We start from the raw sequence: 22,784 nt of genomic DNA on the forward strand, positions 1-22,784 counted from the left end.
GTGACCCCTTGTTCTAAATTCTCTCACAAGGGGAAACATCCTTTCCACATTTCTGAGAATGCAAATGTTTCCAGCCACTGCTGTGATCTCTTTAAACAAGTCATCATTTCAGTCCAGCAACAGTTTAAAATTAATGTTTCATATGATGAAATTAATATGCCTCATTCTTGGCAGGTGGGGTTTTCATGACAACAATATTTAAGGAAGATGTAAATGCGTTGGAAGCAGTTCCGAAAAGGTTTACTAGACTAATACCTGGAATGGGCAGGTTGTCTTATGAGGAAAGGTTGGACAGGCTAGGCTTGTATCCACTGGAGTTTAGAAGAGTAAGAGGCGGTTTGATTGAAACATAAGAGTCTGAGGAGTCTTGACAGGGTGGATGTGGAAAGGATGTTTCATCTGGTGGGAGAATCTAGAACTAGGGGTCACTGTTTAAAAATAAGGGATTGCCCATTTAAGACAGAGATGAGGAGAAATTTTTTTTCTCAAAGGGTCGTGAGTCTTTGGAAATCTCTTCCTCAAAAGGCAGTGGAAGCAGAGTCTTTGAATATTTTTTAATGCAGCGGTAGATAGATTCTTGATAAGCAAGGGGGTGAAAGGTTATCGGGGGTAGGCGGAAATGTGGAGTCGAAGTTACAATCTAATCAGCCATGATCTTATTGAATGGTGGAGCAGGCTCAAGGAGCCGAGTGGCCTACTCCTGCTCCGAATTCATATGTTTGTATGTTCGTAGCTAATAACAATACTCACTAATAACCTACTTACCGTTCAGTTTGTGTTCTTGCAGAGCCACTCACCTCCAAACTTCATCATAGTCTTGATCCAGACATGAATGGATAGGCTGAATACCAGAGGTGAGGTGAAAATAGTTGTCCTTGTCAACAAGGTGGCATTTGACCAAATATGGCACCAAGGAGCCCTATGGATTAAAGGGGAAATCCTCCAGTGGCGGAAGTCATATATGATGCAAAGGGAGATGGTTGTTGGAGGCTAGTCATCACATCACCAGGACTTTACCTCAAGAGTGCCTCAGGAAAGTGTCCTCAGCCTAACCATTTTCAGCTACTTCATCAGTGACTTAGCCTCCATCAGAAGGTCTGGATTGGGCTGTTTTCTGATGGATCTACAGTATTTAACTCTACTCACCGATTAATGAAGTAGCCCATGGTAGCCTCAAGCAGGTCCTGAATAACATGCAAATAGCGTTAATGTGCACAATTTGGGAACTGTGGTGAAATTGTGTAACCGCGTTGTACCAATGCACATTGATGCTCCATTGCAACATATGTATATTTGTTGACTATGACTACATAAAGGTCAGAATATAGAGTAAAAGTATTTCCATATAAATACAGTTATAGTTTGTGCAACATGCAAGCATTCTTTTTATCTGTAGAGTAAGTTAATTCTTGTGGCAGTCACCTGCAACTTAGATAAATGACTGCATGTTTCTTCCAAAGGTAATTTAGTTGACTTAGTACAACACTAATGCCTCAAGCCATTTCGCATATGTGAATATACAAAATTCATGGACAGGAAAAGATCAGCAGGCCCATCAAGCCTGCCTCACACCATGATGGACAGACCATTGTGACTAAACATTTCTTTCCATCCACTCATCCCTGCAGCCAAGTAAATATCTGGGAGAGGTGAAAAAAAAAGAGGAAAATATACTCTGAAAAATTCTTCTCTGACCCCCTCAGGCGATCAAAACTAGCAGATCATATGGACCAAGTGTTATCCATAAACACGCTTACATTCTCTATATGATCTTTGCCTCAGTCAATAACTGCTTTCTCTTGAAGGCATACAGGGTCAGCATCCACCACTCCAGCTGTCAATTTATTCCAGAGGCTCGCTACTGTCTGTAAAAAGAACTACCTTTCAGCTTGCATCCAGGCTAATTCTCGTACTCTTATCCGGGCGACGGGACCACTGGCAAAACGTCAGCGAGAGCCTTGCATCGCCTCCTCTGGGAAGGCCTGCTGGATCAAATGCCAATTAGGCACTTATGTGGATAACGACGGGCCTTTCCCAGGATCAAGGACCTCGGCAACAGAAGTCCCACCTGCTGAAAGCTGCTGGCCAGTCAGAGGCCGGCTACTCTTTAACTGAGCATTGCCACTGCAGAGGCGGTGGCTGCTAGTGTAGAGCACTCACCCGAGGCCTTGGATGCAGGCCAAAGTTAAGGGCAGGAGAGGGTTCACAGGGTGTGGGTCACGGGATGAGGGGTGTAGGGGGGTTCTGCAGCAAGGGCGGGAGGGAGTGCTCTCAGCGCCCTCCCCCCCCCCCCCCCCCCCTCCCTCCCCCAACTGCTGATGCTGGGCCCCACGTTCAGGCACTAAGTATCTTTTAACAGCCTTAATGGCATTTTGCCCACTTAAGGGCCTTAATTGGTGGCGGGGCAGGAAGGTCGTTCACAGGCCTTCTCGCCCCGGACTTAATTAGGGTGGAGGTGGGAGGGTGACTGGCCTCTTGCCATCATCCTGCCTGATTATATGCTCTCCCTGCCTCCAAATCCGACGCGGGGACGGCATAAAACTCCTCCCCCCCCCCCATCCCGTAGTTTAAACTCGTGCCCTCTGGATCTCCCTAATCTATTAAACTGTAGTATTCTATAAATCTAGCCCTCTTTATAGACCTCTATCAAGTCATCTCGAAGTCAATGCAGCTGTAAAGTAAATGGGTCTTTGAGCCTATCTGAGTAGCTGAGATTTTTTAACCTAGCCATTTTTGTAGCTCTCATCAGGATCTTTCCCAAAGCCACTATATCACCTACCATGTGGGGGGACCAAAACTGGGCACAGTACTCCAGATATGGACTGACCACAGACCTGTATTGTGTCAAAATGGTGTCCTTTGTGTTCTGATCCTGTAGTTTTTTTTTCATTTCCGGGAAGTAAGCGGTGTACCTTTAAGGCTGAAAAAGGATCAGTACTGCTTTAAGAAGAAGCAAGCCTAAGGAATCACTAAGAAGATGCATTTTGGTTGCCATTGGATACAACCATACGGAGAGGGAACCAACCAGCTTCAAAGAATGCATCCTGATTACCCGGCAGCAGTCAATCCGAGATTGAGGATTGAGATATATAATGTTGCAATTAACTTGTGTGAACTGGTGTTTTTTTTTGTTGAAACAGACTGTTCTAACACACAGACAGCTGGACCAGCATGAATGGAACCGAGATCTCTAATAATTTCTGCTGAAGGAAGGTGAATTTTAGACTCATCACCTTTTCACCCCTCAAAACAATTCTAAAGCCAAATTGATTAATTGAAAAGTGTCTGCAAGTTGTTGATTGCTGAATTCATCACTGGAGAAGAAGAGCATCACTTCAACTTCTGAAATAAACTACTGACTGTCCTACTGTTGAAGAACCTTTTTTTACCCCCATCGGATGGCTGTGAGGACATCGAGCAACCTTGGACTGTTCCATATTGGAAGATTCCACTTCAGCATGAGCATAAATCTGCAAAGGACACTTTTTTTCTATTTTAAATGTTATTTATATCTTAGTAGTGTTTAAGAATTTAGTTTTTCTAATTAAATAGTTAATTTGTTGATCTAAAGACACCTGGTTTGATTAGTCTCATTCGGGGGTTTATAGATCGTCAATTTGGCTGTGGTTTTCCTTAATTTGGAAAGTTTAAAGTGATATCTTAGGCGATCAGTGGAGTGTGGGACTGATTTGACAGTGCATTGCTCCCACCGCAATCAGAATTGTATATTTTGATTGGGGGCTTTGACTTGCGCGGTCGGGCATAACATTGGATTTATACTGAATTAATACAACCCAAAACTCTGTTACCTTTAACGACAGTTTCTCTACATTGGTCATGAGCCTTCAGTGATCTGTGCACCATAGCACATAGATTATTTTTCTCTCTGAACCTCTTTCAGTATTATTCCCTCCAAATGATACATGTATTCCTTGTTAAACCTAGCAACATGCCTGACACTACATTTACATTGTCCTACATAGTATTTATAACCCAGAACTGTCCATTCAGCCTAACAGGTCCATGTCAATGTTTATTCTGCACATGAGCCTCCTTCCGCCGCCTTCTAATGCATCAACATATCCTTCTATGCCTTTTTTCATACGTTTATCTAGCTTCTCGTAAATGCAGTTGTGCTGATCACGTTATCTAGTTTATCTAAATTAAACAACATTAGCCATGTGTGGGCCTCTCCTCTAACCCATTTTAAATCTACCTACAATCTAAATATTTTTGGATTTGATTGCATTTGATGTTGCATATGATCTACATTAAAATGCATGGCTTGTCTGTGTTAGGCTTTCTTAAGGACTAGCACCACTTAAGGACTAACACCTTCTGGCTCTGGGATGGCAATATTTTACAGTTCCAGTGTTTTCTGTACCTCCACATTCTGATCTGTTGCAAAGTATGATAGTTGGCACACTGCTGAAGCCAAAAGCCAGTCTGACATTGTAAAGAATAGCCTTGAAATTGACAACAAAGCGTGTTTTGGATTTGTAATGACAATTTTAGGTAGATCAATCATTACATAACCTCCTAATTCCTGTGAACAAAACTTTAGATGCTCTATGTGTTTTTAGTGTGAAGGAAATCCCATTCCCACAACATGTAAATATGGGCAGTTTGCTGCTTATACCACAAGCAGGGGTCCTTAGCTTAAAAGTGGTGGAACAGAGTTAACAAGATCTACAAATCTCTCCCCGCAACCTCATCCCCTTCCCAGGGTGCCTTCCCCTGCAATCGCAGGAGGTGTAATACCCTGCCCATTTACCTCCTCTCTCCTCACTATCCAAGGCCCCAAACACTCCTTTCAGGTGAAGCAACTATTTACGTGTACTTCTTTCAATGTAGTATACTGTATTCGCTGCTCACAATGTGGTCTCCTCTACATTGGGGAGACCAAATGGAGATTGGGTGACCACTTTGCGGAACGCCTCTGCTGAGTCCGGAAGCTCGGGGTCATGCTTACGGTTGCTCGCCATTTCAACAGCCACCTCCCCCACCGCCCCCCCAGCTCTCATGCTCACATCTCTGTCCTGGGATTGCTGCAGTGTTCCAGTGAACATCAACGCAAGCTGGAGGAACAACATCTCATTTACTAATTAGGCATGCTACAGCCTGTCGGACTGAACATTGAGTTCAATAATTTCAGGGCATGACGGGCCCCCCTTTTTATTTTCAGTTATTTTTTATTTATTTTATTTTAGTTTGTTCCTACTGTGCCTACCCACTGTTTTTTTTAATGTTTGTGCTTGGAGCTAGGCTGTTCATTTTACAGTCAATTGACACCCTCTCTGTACTAATGCTTTGTCTTTCACCACACCATTAACATACCGTTTGCCTTTGTTCCATGACCTTCTGGTCAGTTATTCTTTGTGACCTTGTCCTATCAACACCTCTTTTTTGTTATCTCTTGCCCCTGCTTTACTTGCTTAAAACCTTGTACATTTCTAATATTTGTCAGTTCTGATGAAGGGTCACTGACCTGAAATGTTAACTCTGCTTCTGTGTCCACAGATGCTGCCTGACCTGCTGAATATTTCCCGCATTTTTTGTTTTTATTCTACAAATCTCTTGTTTGCCGACATACATTTTAGAGGAAATGAGATCTGAGGAAACAGTGTAACACTGTGTGCCTCTGTAGGAAAAAAAGACGGACCCATATAAGTTTATATTGGGATTGAATGGAAAATGTGAAGGGATAGAAGGGGATGTGGAGGCTTGAAGATAAGGATGCATAATGATGTCTCAGATTAGGATTATTTTAAGAATATGCAAGCCCACAGAGGACACCAGATTCTTGTTTTAGGAACTGTCACCATAGAAATCAAATCATGGCGAGGATAAGTGGTTGTCAGTTTTGGTTATAATGGTATAAGGTCCGAATTCAATGCACTGGCATTGGATGCAAGATATTCAAATATTTTTTTCCCGTTTGCTCTCAGAAAAGAAAAGGTGAAGGCTGAGTTACAAAGATTAGAGAAGTTACAAAGATTAAATGAGTATCCTTTTCTATGTGGTTAGTGCTAATTGTCTAATTAGTTAAACAAGATTAGTCGATGAGAATCCATGAGGATTATATAGTAACAATGAAGCAAGTATTCAAATTAGATAAATTTGCCATCCCCAAAACTGATCTGTTACTCATTTTAGGAGCTAGGCAGAAATTTACTAAATGCCATATTTCACAGTTTTGACATGAAATGATCCTGGATAAAGATATAAAATGGAGCGTGAATGAATTATTATTGAGAAATTGAGAAACCTGGAGGTAGATACTGCATTTTCGTCTTGGTCTGAATAGGATCAACTGATCAATTACAATATGTAGAACTTATTGAGTGAAGTCTTCAATTCATTTTTTTTATTGCAGGCACAGCTTTCAATTTTACATGAGAAGATTGACCACCTAGAACGTCTGTTAGCTGAAAACAATGAAATAATTTCAAACATCAGGGACTCCGTTATTAATTTGAGCGAATCTGTGAAAGATAGCCAAGGGGACCTTGAAGCTTCAAATTCAAGTAAAGGATTCTTCTCTGAACTCTTTGGATATTCTTCTTCTGTCATTCCCATTGAACCAGAAGATTGTCAGTTTGCCTCAAAGGGCTACACAAAAGCATCAAATTTACAAGTAAGTAACAATTGTGTTTCATGCACAAAAAATTCCAGTTATTGCATTAAAGCATCAGTTAGTTTGCAACCAATGTCTCTGCTTTCAGTGTTTACAAAAGAATTGCTAAATATTCCTCGATGGTGAACCCAGCAAGCAGATTAGATACAGGTTAAAAAAAACCAAGAATTTTGTTGATGCCGGATGCCATTGTTTTAAACTTTCCTCATGGATCATCAAGGAAAGCATTCGTAGGAAAATGTCTAGGCAAAACAAAAAAAAGCTCCAGCAGAATCTCTTGGCAAACCTTAGTGTAGTTTGTAGTGGCTTCTTCTGCTGGATGACAGGCTTTATATCCTTTGGATGAAGTCAAACTTCCTTTTGCAGTAGAAGAAATTTCATCTCTTGGTTCAAAACAATAAATTGAGGAAAATGGCAAGGATCTATAGGGTAAGTGCCCATGGTTAATGCTTTCATCACCATACTCAGTAACGCACTGTTGCTACACTGGGATCTTTTACTTTAGATAGTTGGTGGGATACACTGTTTTGAAAAGCTGTTGGGTACAGTTTCACCAAGATCATCCTGAGTTTCAGGACAGTGATTTTCTTTGAAGACAGTGAAGTAACTTTTTGCTATCGATTTGCAGAAATGAATATTTTATAGACCGTAGAGAAATTGTACTGAGACCCCAAACATTAGCTGATTTACTCCACTACTTCACTGTCTCAAAGCTGTTGGGAAATTCCAGCTCAAAAGTAAACGTAGAAATCTTTAACTTCTTCATTCTTTCTCTTTGGATTCTCGTCAGCGGGTGAAAATGTGTGGGCTGCACGCGGCAGAGCCGCTGCGCAGGAGATCGCGGCAGTTCATTTAAATAGCCGGGACAGGGCAGCCTGTCCCCGCCCCCTCCCACCCCCCCCCCCCCCCACAATCACGTGGAGGGGGCGGGTTGTCCGATGCTGGCAATGGCGTCAGCTGCCTATGCGCAGGTGCTGGCGCCCTTCTTAAAGGGCAGCGAGCCCTGCCGGCAAATTATAATTTTTAAAGATACCCCCCCCCCCCCCCAAATATATCAAATAAAATCCGCGCACCCCTTTCCCACCCCCAATACAAATTACATTAAGTATTTGTCCCCCCCTCCCCAAAACACTTACCGTTGAAATTTGACCTTCACCCCCCCCCCCCCCCCCCAGACTGTACAAAGTTTAAAGCTCACCCCTTCCCAGCATTCCCGACACACATTACGTTTATTTGACCCCATTTCCCCCCCCCGGGCCCCGCACTAAGAATCTTAACTCTTAGCCCCATCCCCACCAGTGTCACGCCAGCTTACCCCAGAAGGGGCAGTGAAGGCGCGGGAGTGCCAGCCGCTGAACTGAAGAGTGCCGCGGGCCCGGAAGATTGGAGGTTAGTGTATTTAAATTTATTCATTTTATTGATTTACATTTTGAAATTCAGGTCCCGTTACCCAGGGGCGGTGGGGGGGTGGGTGGGCGGTGCAACCACGGAGCCCTCACCACCGCTGGGAGGATCGGGCCGGGCCCTCCCAGCTTTGAACTCCCTGGCGGGCCTCTGCCAGAACAATCTTCTGGCCCCCCCCCACCCCCAACCATGGAGCCTGATGTTGGGGGCCCAGTAAAATCCAGCCCTCTTTTTTTTTATGCTACATTAATAAAAAACAATTGTTAATAATTTAACATATAGTGCTTCAGTGATGAAATTTACACTGGCCCTCAAAAATCTCTTTCATAAATCATCATCTGTCTGTGTCTTATTTTCTGTGTGCAGCTGCTGTGCACTGTTGAGGTTCCTGTATGGCAACTGAACGTGTTTCACATCTTTGAAAAATAGTGTAAATGTTGTTCATACATTTTTTAAAAACAGTTGTTATTCTTGTGATACACTATGCAGACTCTACTTTTGTTTATGTAAGGTACACAGACTAAAATGAAGATTTTCTTTTTGATTAGCGTGGATGTTGATTGAATTATCTATCAGTGTCTGATTATTTTTGATATCTTTTAGATGTTGGATATCTACAACATTCTACCTTTTGACAACCCAGATGGTGGAGTTTGGAAACAGGGCTTTGATATCACCTACAATGAGCATGAATGGGATGATGAGCCACTGCAGGTCTTTGTTGTGCCCCATTCACATAATGATCCTGGTAAGGAATAGACATTTTAAGGGTTGGAATTTCTTCATAACTTTATGAAATGAAAAACATTGTTTAGAAATCATTAAGTTAATTAGTAACTGTTATATTCTAAACTGTATTAATTTTTGAGCAGAAAAAGACAAGTTTAAATGGGACCTAAAATGCTGAATGGAAGCATGATATTTGCAGGTGTCATGATGACCAGTTCAGTCCACTGGGGCTATTTTACCATATGTGGCTATTTTACCATACCTCCTTTTCATCAGGGGCCTGACTGTTTATGTGATTTCTAGCAGGCAGATCGTTCTCTATAAATTAACATCTAAAGAGCATGGAAGTCATTGGGAGTAGTTAGCATGGTTTTAGAACAAAATGGTCATTCCTGACAAACCTACTGGAATTTTTTGAGGAGTTAACTTCCAGTAGATTTTCAAAACATCATCAGCAATGTTTCACATGTGAGACTGACCGGGGAAGTTAAGGCTCTTTGAATAGATGTTAAACTGTTTCCAGTTGGATTATTCATTACCTTCTGTCTTCTGCAGCTAACCTAATGATAATTGGAAAATGCTTTGGGCTGGATTTTGTTCTCCCCCAGGCATCAGGTTCCGTGGCGGGAGGGGCCTGAAGATGTCTAAGGATGAGGCCCGCCACGAATGTCGATGCCGTGAGGGCCCAGACCGACCCTCCCAGCGGCGGCGAGGCTCCATGGTGGCCCCCCCCCGTCCTATCCCTGGACGACAGGACCACAATTTAAATATTCAAATGAATAAATTTATTTAAATTTAATAATCTTACCTGCGATCTTGAGGGTCCGCCGCAATCTCTGGCGTGGCGGTTGGCACTTCTGTGCCTTCAGATCCCTGTCTGGGGAAACGCGGTGCCATGCTGGTGGGGAGGGAGAGGAGGTACGTTTGTCAATGCGATGGAGGGGTGGGACGGGGTCAAATATATGTAATAGGTGTAGGGGATGGTGGGAAGGGTTGAACCTTAAACTTTGTACAGTTTGTGGGGGGGAAGGTCAGATGTAAAAGGTAAGTGTTTTGGAGGAGGGAGAGCAAATAGCTATTGTTATTGGGGAGCTGGGAAAGGGGTGTTGGAAATTTATTTATTTAATTTGAGGGGGTAGGATTTTAAAAATTTAAATTGGGCTGCAGGGCTGGCTGCCCTTTAAAAATGGTGCCAGCGCCTGCGCACAGACAGCTGGCACCATTGCCAGGGATGGACAGCACCCCCCTCCACGAGATTGGGGTGAGGGGTGGTGGGGGTGACCGCCCTGGCTATTTAAATGAGCCCCCGTTCTTGCAACTTGGGTGTGTGCGAGTTCGCTGCCGATCTTGTGTGGGATTTGTTCAGGGACAATATTTGTGAGAAATATGGAGAAGCAGGGTGTGTTGTTATAATAGTAGTTTTTTTTTTAGAGATACAGCACTGAAACAGGCCCTTCGGCCCACCGAGTCTGTGCCGACCATCAACCACCCATTTTATACTAATCCTACACTAATTCCACATCCCCACCTGTCTCTATATTTCCCTACCACCTACCTATACTAGGGGCAATTTATTAAGGCCAATTAACCTATCAACCAGCAAGTCTTTGGCATGTGGGAGGAAACCGGACCACCCGGAGGAAACCCACGCAGACACGGGGAGAACTTGCAAACTCCACACAGGCAGTCCCCAGAATTGAACCCGGGTCGCTGGAGCTGTGAGGCTGCGGTGCTAACCACTGCGCCACTGTGCCGCCCACCAGTAGTTATTGTAATAGTCTAGTCGAAGTGATGGAACATGGTCAGGTAATAATTAGAAGATTGAATGGGGTGGATTTTAATGGAAGAAAAATTGGGCAAGTTCCGTTACAATCTTCCTGCACAATTTTCCTCCCTACACTCTGTCCAGGTGAAGACTATTTCAGTTGCCTTCAGAGAGGCTTGGGATAGGCTGTGGCAATTGGCTTTTAATGTGATAAAGTATAGGGCCATGCATGTAGGAAAGATTATAGTAAATACAACATGAGATGACCCTGTTTTGTGTCAGGGATTTGGATTTTGGGTTTGAGAAGGCACCACAAAGTATTTAGTGTGAGAGGTTGAGTGTTTGGTTCACCAAAAAAGGCAGAAGCAAAATAAAGAAAAATAACAAAAACATTAAAACATGAAACCAGAGGAAATTAAACATAAAAAAGAATTTGGTTCCTACCAATAACAATGTTTCCAGTGCACTGATAGACATTGCAAGTTGCTGTTTAAGGCAGGATCTAAAGCATTGTACAAAACAATTTTATTTTAAGTAATTATTGGAAATTGCAGGTTTGAGCTAATCTGAATGCCACCAGTATTCAGCAAGTATCACCCACTCACTAGAAAATGCTGTTACAATTCCAAGAAGGGAATAGAGGATTATGCTGATAAGAGTTAGTTGTGGAAGAATGGAAGGAGGCGTGACTAGAGCATAAATGCTTGGGCTGAATGACCTATTTCTGTGCTGTATATTCCATATAATTCTATGTAATTGTTCTTCTTGTTGTTTTTGATGGTAATGGTCATGGGAGGATTGAAGTAATCATGGAGAGTTGCTGCAGTGCATCCTGTAATGAGTGGCCCAACTCCAGACCCCTTAAATCTCCAGCATTGCTAGGCTCAAGTCAAGAGTATGCTGGATATCATCACTAATGGTGAAGGGAATGGATATTGAGTCCAGTGGAGTGGGCGCAGGTTGTGTGAGCTGCTCTATATGATGCCAAGCTGCTCTCTGTGGCTATCCAGTGAGTATTTCATCACACTTCTAATTTGAGCCTTGTCAATGGTAGAGACCACAGAGGTCAGGAGGTAGACCACTCATTGTAGAGTACCCAGTATCTGCCCAGTATCTGTTATGCTGATATGGCTGGTATTTTTAAACTTGGGAAAATTAGATGCTTTTTTGCTTTCCAAAAAATAGTCAAATTGGAACCACTAGAAGTTTAGGATGCCATGGATAAATAAAGAAATTAGAAACCAGTAAAATGGAAGGAGTCCTCTGAAGACTATAAAATAATGAGAAAACTAAACACACGAGAAAGTTTAAAAAAAAAGTCAAGTTTGGAAAAGGAAAGCAAAAAGAGTTGGAGGAAAATATTTCAAAATCATCAAAAGGAGCAGTTACTTACCTATTTTATAAGTATATCAGTAAAAGGTGAATCATTGAATGTGAGGTGGATCCCATCAGTGAAGCTTACAAAATGTTAAGTATATTAGATATGCAGAAACTTGGAAAGATATTGAGTTGAAATTAATAACAGTTTAAGATATTCAGATGATTATTTATTGTTGCCAGGTTGGCTGAAAACATTTGATGATTACTACAGAGATCAGACCCAGCATATCCTGAACAACATGGTGGTGAAGCTACAAGAAGATGTTCGCAGGAAATTTATCTGGTCTGAGATTTCATACTTTGCAAAGTGGTGGAGCGCCATAGATAGCCAGAAGAAAGATGCTGTCAAAAGGTTTGCAATTATCGAAAAACAGTATCAGCTTAATACTATAATATGGCTGTAATAATTGATTTACAATTTTAGGAGCTTCTAAGCGTTAGCAGGTGAGTTATCCCACAGAAAAAATAGTTGAAAAGTGCAAATGCTTTTCTGCCGTCTTACTTTGTGGTATTTTAACTTTACTGCTAAGCACTCTAGCTTAGTGTGCAATAGCATGTTCAGATTTCTGAGTGGGTGGGATGACGAGTTTAGAATCCAGTAGTCCACCTGTTCCAATTACAGTCTTGCGGAAAAGTTATCTGGCAGTTTGCAACTGGTTATTGGTTATGTACTGACAGGGTATGTTGTCCATATAGCACCAGTACTAACTGAATAATTGTCAAGTTATAATTTATAAATGAATTAGTAGTACTCCACAGGAATTATTCAAGCTCTGTTGCATGATATGCTATTTTATTACATGGTCTCGCAAAACTCTCTTCCACTTCCATTCCCAATAAAACCAGAAATGCCTCCTCTTGCCCTATGTGAAATGGGTGATGTTACAGAGGATAATGCATCATGAAGGCACCCTGCGCTTTGCTCCCTTTGATAATTTCTGAATTTACAGCCAATGAAGCACTATATAAATGCAACTTCTTGTCATCGTCATACATTACATAGAAACAGACTATTTGGCACAATCAGTCTGTATTGGTGTTTATCATCCATTAGTAATCCTATTCCCATGTGATAATGGGTTGAGAATAGGACAAGGGTGAAGGTAAAGCATTGTGGGAGGGAAAGATAGAGCAGGGCTGCAGTGGGATGGAGGACGGTGGAATGGTGAAGTAGAAGTTAAAGCAGGGTTAGGAGGAGGGAGGTGTAAGGTGCAGTATAATCAGAGGGCATAGAAAAGTTTAATGTCTGCAGTGGGTAGCGGGTTGGAGAATGTCACAGTGAGTTTAGAAACAGGAGGATAGAGCATTGTAGTGTACATTAATGATTTAGACGTGAATATAGGAGGTACGATCAGTAAGTTCGCAGATGACGCGAAAATTGGTGGTGTCATAAATAGTGAAGGGGAAAGCCTTAGATTACAGGATGATGTAGATGGGCAGAGCAGTGGCAAATGGAATTTAATCCTGAGAAGTGAGAAGATGCATTTTGGGAGGACTAACAAGGAAAGGGAATATACAATGGATGGTAGGACCCTAGGAAGTACAGAGGGACCTCGGTGTACTTGTCCATAGATCACTGAAGACAACAGCACAGGTAGATAAGGTGGTTAGGAAGGCATATGGAATACTTGCCTTTGTTAGCCGAAGCATAGAATATAAGAGCAGGGAGGTTATGATGGAGCTGTATAAAATGCTAGTTAGGTCACAGCTGGAGTACTGTGTAGAGTCTGGTCGCCACACTATAGGAAGGATGTGATTGCACTGGAGAGGGTGCAGAGGAGATTCACCAGGATGTTGCCCGGGCTGGAGTATTTCAGCTATGAAGAGAGGCTGGATAGGCTAGGGTTGTTTTCCTTGGAGCAGAGAAGGCTGAGAGGGGACGCAATTGAGGTGTACAAGATTATGAGGGGCATTGAAAGGTTCGATAAGAGGAAACTTTTTCCCTTAGCGGAGGGGTCAAGAACCAGGTGGCATAGATTTAGGGTAAGGGGCAGGAGGTTTAGGGGAGATTTGAGGAAACATTTTTTCACCTAGAGGGTGGTTGGAATCTGGAACGCACTGCCTGAAGAGGTGGTGGAGGCAGGAACCCTCACAACATTTAAGAAGTATTTAGATGACCACTTGAAACGCCATAGCATACAGGGCTACGGGCCAAGTACAGGAATATGGGATTAGAATAGTTGGGTGCTGTATGGTTGGCACAGACACGATGGGCCGAAGGGCCTGTTTCTGTGCTGTATAACTCTATGACTGGAGCAGAGAAGAAGTGGTTCTCAGAGTATAATAAGGATGGAGGGTAGGAGAAGCGGATGGATGGAGATCATAAGGATAAAGGACAGAAAGAGGATCGAGTAGTTGAAACTGGAGTTCAAAAAATCAAGTTAATAAAAATGGAGGAATAATAATTTTTTAATTTGTTCATGGGATGTGGGCATTTGCTGGCAAGGCCCTTGAGAAGGTGGTAGTGAGCCACCTTGGATTGGTGCAATACTTGTGGTGCAGGTACATCCAGAGAGCTGTTACAGAGGGAGATCCAAGATTTTAACCCAGTAACAGCAATATAGTTCCAAGTCAGGATGGTGTGTGACTTGGAGGGGAACTTGCAGGTTGTGGCACTAGCAGGTGCCTGCTGCCCTTGTTCTTCTTGGTGGAAGAGGTCGCGGGTTTGAAAGATGCTGGCAAAGGATCCTTGGCAGGTTGCTGCAGTGCATCTTGTAGATGGTACAAACTGCTGCCACTGTGCGCCAGTGGTGGGTGGAGGGAGTGAATGTTTAAGGTGGTAGATGGGGTGCCAGTCAAGCAGGCTGCTTTGTTCTGGATTGTGTCAAGCGTCTTGATTTTTGTTGGAGTTGCATTCATCCAGGCAAGTGGAGAGTATTCCATCACACTCCTGACTTGTACCTTGTATGTGGTGGACAGGCATTGGAGAGTTGGGCAGTGTTAGTCACTGCAGAATACCCAGCTTCTAACCTGCCCACAGTATTTCATAGAATCATGAATGATTACAGCACAGACATAGGCTATTCGGCCCATCATGTCTGTCGACTCTCTGTAAGAGCATCCAAGCTAGTCCCACTCCCCTCCCTTTTCCCTGTACCCCTGCAAACTTTTCTCTTCGGATAATTATCCAACTCCCTTTTGAAAGCCATGATTGAATCTACCACCACCACACACTGAGGTAGTGCATTCCAGATCCAAACCACATGCTGCGTTTAAAAAAAAAAAAGTTTTTCCGCATGTTGCCTCTGGTCCTTCTGCCAGTCACCTTAAATCAGTGTTCTCTGGTTCTCAACCCTTCCGCCAATGCAAACAGTTTCTCCCTATCTACTCTGTTGAGACCCTTCATGATTTTGAACACCTCTATCAAATCTGCCCTCAACCTTCTCCTCCTAAGGAGAGCAGCCCCGCTTTGCAAATCTATACACATAACTGAAGTCTGTCATCCCTGGAACCATTCTCGTGAATCTTTTCTGCACTCTTCCAATGCCTTCACCTTGTCATGCCATACAACCTCCTTCCTAAAGTGTGGTGCCCAAAATTGGACACAATACTCCAGTTGAGGCTGAACAAGTATTTTATAAAGATTCATCGTAACTTCCTTGCTTTTATATTCTGTGCCTCTATTTATAAAGCTGAGGATCCCGTATGCCTTATTAACCACTTTCTCAACCTGCCCTGCCACCATCAATGATTTGTGCACATGTACTCCAGGTTCCTCTGCTCCTGTACCCTCTTTAGAATTATATCCTTTATTTTATATTGCCTTTCCTCGTTCTTCCTACCAAAATGTATCACTTCACACTTCTCTGCATTAAATTTCATCTGTCGTGTGTCTGCCCATTCCACCAGCCTATGTCCTCTCGAAGTCTAGCGCTGTCCTCCTCACAGTTCACAATACTTCCAAGTTTTGTGTCATCCGCAAATTTCAAATTTTGAAATTGTGCCCTGCATACCCAAGTCTAGGACATTAATGTAGATCAAGAAACACAGTGGTTGTAAGACTGACCCTTGGAGAACCCCACTGTATACCGACTTTCTTTTTGAACAAGAGTGTAACATTTGCAATTCTACAGTCCTCTGGCACCACCCTTGCACCTATGAAGGATTGGAAGACTGTTGCCAGTGCCTTTGCAATTTCCACCCTTAATTCTCTCAGTATCCTCGGATGTATCTGATTCGGTCCTGGTGACTTAAGACATTTAAATACAGCCAGCATTTTTAATACCTCCTCTTAATCAATTTTTAGCCTCTCCAGTGTCTCAAACTACCTCCATTTTCATAACAACCTTGTCAGCATCTTCAGCCTTGGTAAAGACAGATGCAAAGTACTCACTTAATACCTCAGCCCTGCCCTCTGCCTTCATGTGTATATCGCATTTTTTTTTATTCCTTCGGGGGATGTGGGCATTGCTGGCTAGGCCAGCATTTATTGCCCATCCCTAATTGCCCTTGAGAAGGTGACGGTGAGCTCCCTAATCGGCTCTATTCCTCCTTTTACCACCTTTTTTTAAGCTTGTAGGAGATATTTGGACTCCCTTTTATGTTGGTTGCTTGTGTCTCCTCATACTGTCTTTGCTGTTCTTATTTCTTTTTTCACTTCCCCTCTGAATCTTCTGTATTTAGCCTGGTTCTCACTTGTATTGTCAACCTGACATCTGTCATATGCAACCTTTTTTTGCAGCAACACAAAAGCAAACGATTGCAGATGCTGGAACTCTGAAATAAAACCGAAAATGCTGGAAATACTCAGGTTTGGTAGCATCTGTGGAGAGAAAAACACAGTTAATGTTTCAGGTCTGGGACCTTTCACAGAACTGGGAAAAGTTAGAATTTTTTTTATTCTTTCATGGGATGTGGGCATCGCTGGTTAGGCCAGCATTTATTGCCCATCCCTAATTCCCCATGAGAAGGTGGTGGTGAGCTGCCTTCTTGAACTGCTGTGGTCCATGTGGAATAGGTACACCCACAGTTCTGTTAGAAAAGAAGTGCCAGGATTTTAACCCAGCCACAGTAATAGGTTTATAATATAATTTTCTGTTTATTCATTCATGGGATGTGGGCATTGCTGGCTAGGCCAGCATTTATTGCCCATCCCTAATTGCCCTTGAGAAGGTGGTGAGCTGCCTTCTTGAACTGCTGCAGTCCATTTGGGGTAGGTTCACCCACAGTGCTGTTAGAAAGGGAGTTCCAGGATTTTGACCCAGCGACGGTGAAGGAACGGCAATATAGTTCCAAGTCAGGATGGTGCGTGACTTGGAAGGGAACTTGCAGGTGGTGGTGTTCCCGTGCGTTTGCTGCCCTTGTCCTTCTAGTTGGTAGAGGTCACGGGTTTGGAAGATGCTGTCTAAGGAGCCTTGGTGCGTTGCTGCTGTGCATCAGTGGTGGAGGGAGTGAATGTTTGTAGATGGAGTGCCAATCAAGCGGGCTGCTTTGTCCTGGCTGGTGTCGAGCTTCTTGAGTGTTGTTGGAGTTGCACCCATCCATGCAAGTGAAGATTATTCCATCACACTCCTGACTTGTGCCTTGTAGATGGTGAATAGGCTTTGGGGAGTCAGAGATAAGTTACTCGCCACAGTATTCCTAGCCTCTGACTTGCTCTTGAGGACACGGTATTTGTATGGCTACTCCAGTTCAGTTTCTGGTCGATGGTTGGCCCGAGGATGTTGATGGTGGGGGATTCAGCAATGGTAATCCCATTTATAATAGGTTATAAATGTAATAGGTTTCGAGCAAGTGAAGGGGAGAGGAGGGAACACAGGAGATAGTAAATGACAAAAGGCCGTGGTAATGGGACAAAAAGATGTGTTTGGGTGAAGTGTGAATGGCAAGATAGCAGCCAACTGAATGCAAGGTAAAGGGATTAAGAAAGAAACAGGAGGGGGGGAAAATGGAGCAGCAAAAAAAAGCACGAAAACGGGGGGAAAAAAGGGGTCAGAGGTTCTGATCTAAAATTATGGAATTCAGTGTCGAGTCTGGAAGGCTGTAAAATACCCAGTTAAAAGATGAGGTGCTGTTCCTCGAGTTTGTTTTGAGCTTCTTTGGAACACTATAGCAGGCCACGGACAGAAAGTTCAGAGTGGGAGCAAGGTAGAGAATTGAAATGACAAGCGACAGGAAGATCGGGGTCATGCTTATGGACCAAACAGAGGTGTTCTGCAAAGTGGTCACCCAGTCTGCGTTTGGTCTCCCCAATGCAGAGGCAACCACATTTTGAGCAACAAAAACAGTATACTAAATTGAAAGAAATACAAGTAAATCTCTGTTTCACTTAGAAGGAATGTTTGAGGCCTTGGATAGTGAGAAGGTTGGAGGTAAAAGGGCAGGTATTGCATCTCCTGTGGTTGCATGGAAAGATGTTGTAGGAAATGGGGGAGGTGTTAGGGGTAACTGAAGAGTGGACCAGGGTGTCGCAGGAGAAGTGGTTCCTTTGGAATGCTGAAAGGGGAGGGGAAGATGTGTTTGGTGGTGGCATCACGCTGGAGATGGCAGAATTGACGAAGTATTATCCGTTGAATATGGAGGCTGGTGGGGTAGAAGATGAGGACAAGGAGAACCCTATCATGGTTCTGGGAGGGAGGGGAAAGGATAAGAGCAGAAGTGTGTGAAATAGATCGGACACCTTACTGCTTCATCTTACTTTGTCTTTCATCGTCCAGGGTGCTCTGGCTTTCTTTGTTGTGCCTTGCCCCCTTGTGGGAATGTACTTCGACTGTACCTGAGCTATCTCCTTTTAAAGGCAGCCGATTGTTCAATTATAGTTTTGCCTGCCAATCTTTGATTCCCATTTACCTGGGCCAGATCCATTCTCGCCCCATTGAATTTGGCTCTCCCCCAATTAATTGTCTTTACTCTGGATTGTTCCTTGTCCTTTTCCATAGACAACCTAAACCTTACGATGCTTTGATCACTGTCCCCCAAATGTTCCCCTACTCAATCCACATGTCCCACCACATTCCCCAGAATCTGATCCACCAATCCCTCTTTCTTTGTTGGACTGGAAACATACTAATGTAGAAAATTCTCCTGAATACACTTCAGAAAACTGTCCAAATCTGCTCTTTACACTATTATTATTCTAGTCCGTATTAGGATTATTAAAGTCACTCCTCTCCTTCCTTCTCTGTCTTTCCTGAACACATTGTATCCAGGAATATTTAAAGCCAGGTCCCACGTGGCTATCTTTGCATGCAACTCACCAACTTTATTTACCACACTCTGTGCATTCACATACGTGCTCTGTAACACTATTTTAGACCTTGTTGCATTCCCTCTTACTCTGACCTCACCTTACTATTTCTTACTCTAGTGCTATCTGTCTCTTCCAATTCTTTGTGCACCTTGCTGTTCCTCTCTAATGTTACCTCCTGGGTCCCATCCGCCTGCCAAGTTGGTTTAGACCCTCCCAATAGCACTAGCAAACTGCCCTGCAAGGACAGGCTCTGTTTAGGTGCAACCTGTCTGGCATGTATAGGTCCCATCTTTCCCAGAATCGGTCCCAATGTATTTATCTGTCTGGCCCAGTTAAGTTTCTGGTAAATGGTAACCCCACAGATGTTGCTAGTGGGGAATTCAGTGATGGTAATGCTGTTGAATGTCAAGGAAAATATTTAGGTTCCATCTAGTTGGAAATGATCGTTGCCTGGCACATGTAGCAAGAATGTTACTCGCCACTGATCAGCTCAAGCCTGAGTGTTGTCCAGTTATTACTGCATGGGGGCATGGATTGCTTCAGTACCTGAGGGGTTCCGGATGGCACTGAACACTGTGGAATTATCAGCAAACATCCCCATTTATGATCTTATGATTGAGGGAAGATGGTTGATGAAGCAGCTGAAAATGGTTGGGCCTAGGACATTGCCATCAGGACCTCCTGCAGTGATGTCCTGGGGCTGAGACGACTGGTCTCAACAACCACAACCATCTTCCTTTGTGTTAGATATTTCTCCAGCTAGTTGAGGATTTCCCCTCGAATCCCGTTAACTTCAGTTTTATTAGGACTCCTTGATGCCACACTTGGTCACATGCTGCCTTGATATCAAGGGTAGTGACTCTGCCCTCACTTCTGGAATTTAGCTCTTTTGTCCATGTTTGAACCAAGGTTGTAATGAGACCTCGAACCGAGTAGTCCTGGCAGAACCCAAATTGAGTGATGGTGAGCAGGTTATTGGTGCGTAATTGCTGCTTGGTAGCGATGTCAATGACACCTTTCATCATTTCACTGATGATTGAGGGTAGACTGATGGGGTGATAATTGGCTGGATTGGATTTGTCCTGCTTTTTGTGGACAGAACATGCCTGGGCAATTTCCCACATTGTCAGTTAGATGCCAGTGGTATAGCTGTACTGTTACAGTTTGGTTAAGCGGCATGGCTAGTTCTAGAGCATAAGTCTTCAGTGCATCGAATTGACTGGCATATGTGATGCTAGAATCCTCCAGAGGAGGCCAAGATGGATCATCCACCTGGCACTTCTGGCTGAAGATGGTTGCAAATGCTTCAGCCTTGTCTTTTGCACTGACATGCTGGGCTTTGCCAATCTTTCAGGATGGACATGTTGGTGGAGCCTTCTCCTCCATTGGTTGTTTAATTATCCACCACCATTCATGTTAGGATGTGGCAGGACTGCAGAGCTTTGATCTGATCCATTGGTTGTGGGATCACTTAGCTCTGTCTATAGCAGGCTGCTTCCACTGTTTAGCATGTTTGTAAGACTGTGTTGTATCTTTACCAGGTTGGTACCTAATTTTTAGGTATGCCTGTCACTGCTCCTGACATGCTCTCCGACACTCCTCATTGAACCATGGTTGGTCACTTGGCTTAATGGTCCCATGGCAGAGCGAGAGATATTCTGGGCCACGAGGTTACAGATTGTGGTGGAGTGCAATTCTGCTGCTGTTGATGGCCCACAGTGCCTCATGGATTTCCAGTTTTGACCTGCTAGATCTGATCTGAATTGATTCCAACTAACATGGTGGCAGTGCCACCATGGAACGTGTCCCCAGTGTGAAGAGGGGACTTTGTCTTCACAAGGAATGTGCAGTGAACACTACTACTAATAGTGGTGAGGATGAGATCAAGTAGGTGTTTCCCTCATGTTTGTTCTCTGACCACCTGTCGCAGACCCAGTCTGGCAAGTATGTCCTTCACGACTTGGCCAGCTCGATCAGTAGTAGTGCTACCAAGCAACTCTTGGTGATGGACATTGAAATCCTCTACCCAGAGTGCATTGCCTCTTCCAAGTGGTGTTCAGCAGGAGATTTCCTCACTCATATTTAACCTGATGCCATGAGACTTCATGGGGTCTAGTGTCAATATTGAAGAGTCCCAGGACTGTTCCCCCTCAACAGTATACCACTGTGCCCACCACCTCCAGTGGGTCTGACCTGCGATGGGACAGAGCATACCCAGGGCTGGTGGTGGAGGAGTCTGAGACTGTGGATAAAAGGCATGATTTGGTGAGTATAACTGTCAAGCTGTTTTGACTAGAGGAAAGCTCTCCCAATTCTGGCGCAAGTCCCAGATGTTAGTGAGGAGGACATTAACTGCACCATGTCTGCATTGTCGCATCCAATGCCGAGGTTGATGCTGGGTCGTCCGTCTGATTTTATTCTTCTTTGACTTTTCTGTAGCATTTTGATACAACAGAATGACTTGCTAGGCCATTTCAGAGGGCAATTAAGAGGCAGCCACATTGCTGTGGGTCTAGACTCACACATAGGCTAGACCAGGTAAAGAATGGCAGATTTCCTTCCCTAAAGATCATTAGTGAACTAGATGGGTTTTAAATGACAGTCTGGTAGCTTCATGGTCACCATTTCTGAGACTAACTTTTTATTCTAGATGTTATTTAATTAATTGAATTTAAATTCCCCGGCTGCTGTGGTTGAATTTGAACTCCTGTTTCCCGAACATTAGATCATAAGAACTAGGAGCAGGAGTAGGCCGTCCGGCCCCTCAAGCCTGCTCCGCCATTCAATAAGATCATGGCTGATCTTTTCGTGGACTCAGATCCACTTACCCGCGCTCCCACCGTATCCCTTACTTCCTTTATTGTTCAAAAAGATATCTACCTTAGCTTTAAAGACGTTTACTGAAGAAGCGTCAATTACTTCACTGGGCAAGGAATTCCATAGATTAACAACCCTCTGGGTGAAGAAGTTCCTTCTTAATTCAGTCCTAAATCTGCTCCCTCTAATCTTGAGGCTATGCCCTCTTGTCCTAGCTTCACGTGCCAGTGGAAACATCCTCTCTACTTGTATCTTATCTATTCCCTTCATGATTTTATATGTTTCTATAAGATCCCCCCTCATTCTTCTGAACTCCAATGAATATAATCCCAGTCTACTCAGTCTGTCCTCATAAGCCAACGCCCTCAACTCTGGAATCAACCTAGTGAACCTCCTCTGCACCCTCTCCAGTGCCAGTATATCCTTTCTCAAGTGAGGAGACCAAAACTGCACACAGTACTCCAGGTGCGGCCTCACCAGTACCTTATACAGCTGCAACATAACCTCTCTGCTTTTAAACTCAATCCCTTTAGCAATGAAGGACAAAATTCCATTTGCCTTCCTAATTACTTGCTGTACCTGCAGACCGACCTTCTGCGATTCATGCACAAGGACACCTAGGTCCCTCTGCATAGCAGCATGCTGCAACTTTTTACCATTCAAGTAATAATCCTTTTTCCTGTTACTCCTACCGAAATGAATGACTTCACATTTACTAACATTGTATTCCATCTGCCAGACCTTTGCCCACTCACTCAATGTATCTATGTTCCTCTGCAAAGTTTCACAGTCATCTGCACACTTTGCTCTGCCACTCATCTTAGTGTCATCTGCAAACTTTGACACCCTACACGTGGTCCCCA

The 22,784-nt window shown here is 43.6% G+C and overlaps 1 protein-coding gene across 2 annotated transcripts in view; it reads left to right on the forward strand.

The window, feature by feature from the left end:
* The window catches only part of man2a1 (mannosidase, alpha, class 2A, member 1), a 235,528-nt gene that overhangs the window by 22,432 nt on the left and 190,312 nt on the right, over positions 1-22,784 (forward strand). For both annotated transcript variants that reach the window (XM_068029802.1, XM_068029801.1), the window contains exons 2-4: positions 6,377-6,637; positions 8,645-8,789; positions 12,096-12,267. In XM_068029802.1, the coding sequence (XP_067885903.1) occupies positions 6,377-6,637; positions 8,645-8,789; positions 12,096-12,267 (578 nt within the window). The remainder of the gene's footprint in view (positions 1-6,376; positions 6,638-8,644; positions 8,790-12,095; positions 12,268-22,784) is intronic.

This window comes from Heterodontus francisci, chromosome 4, assembly GCF_036365525.1.
Source record: "Heterodontus francisci isolate sHetFra1 chromosome 4, sHetFra1.hap1, whole genome shotgun sequence".
Lineage (NCBI taxonomy): Eukaryota > Metazoa > Chordata > Chondrichthyes > Heterodontiformes > Heterodontidae > Heterodontus > Heterodontus francisci.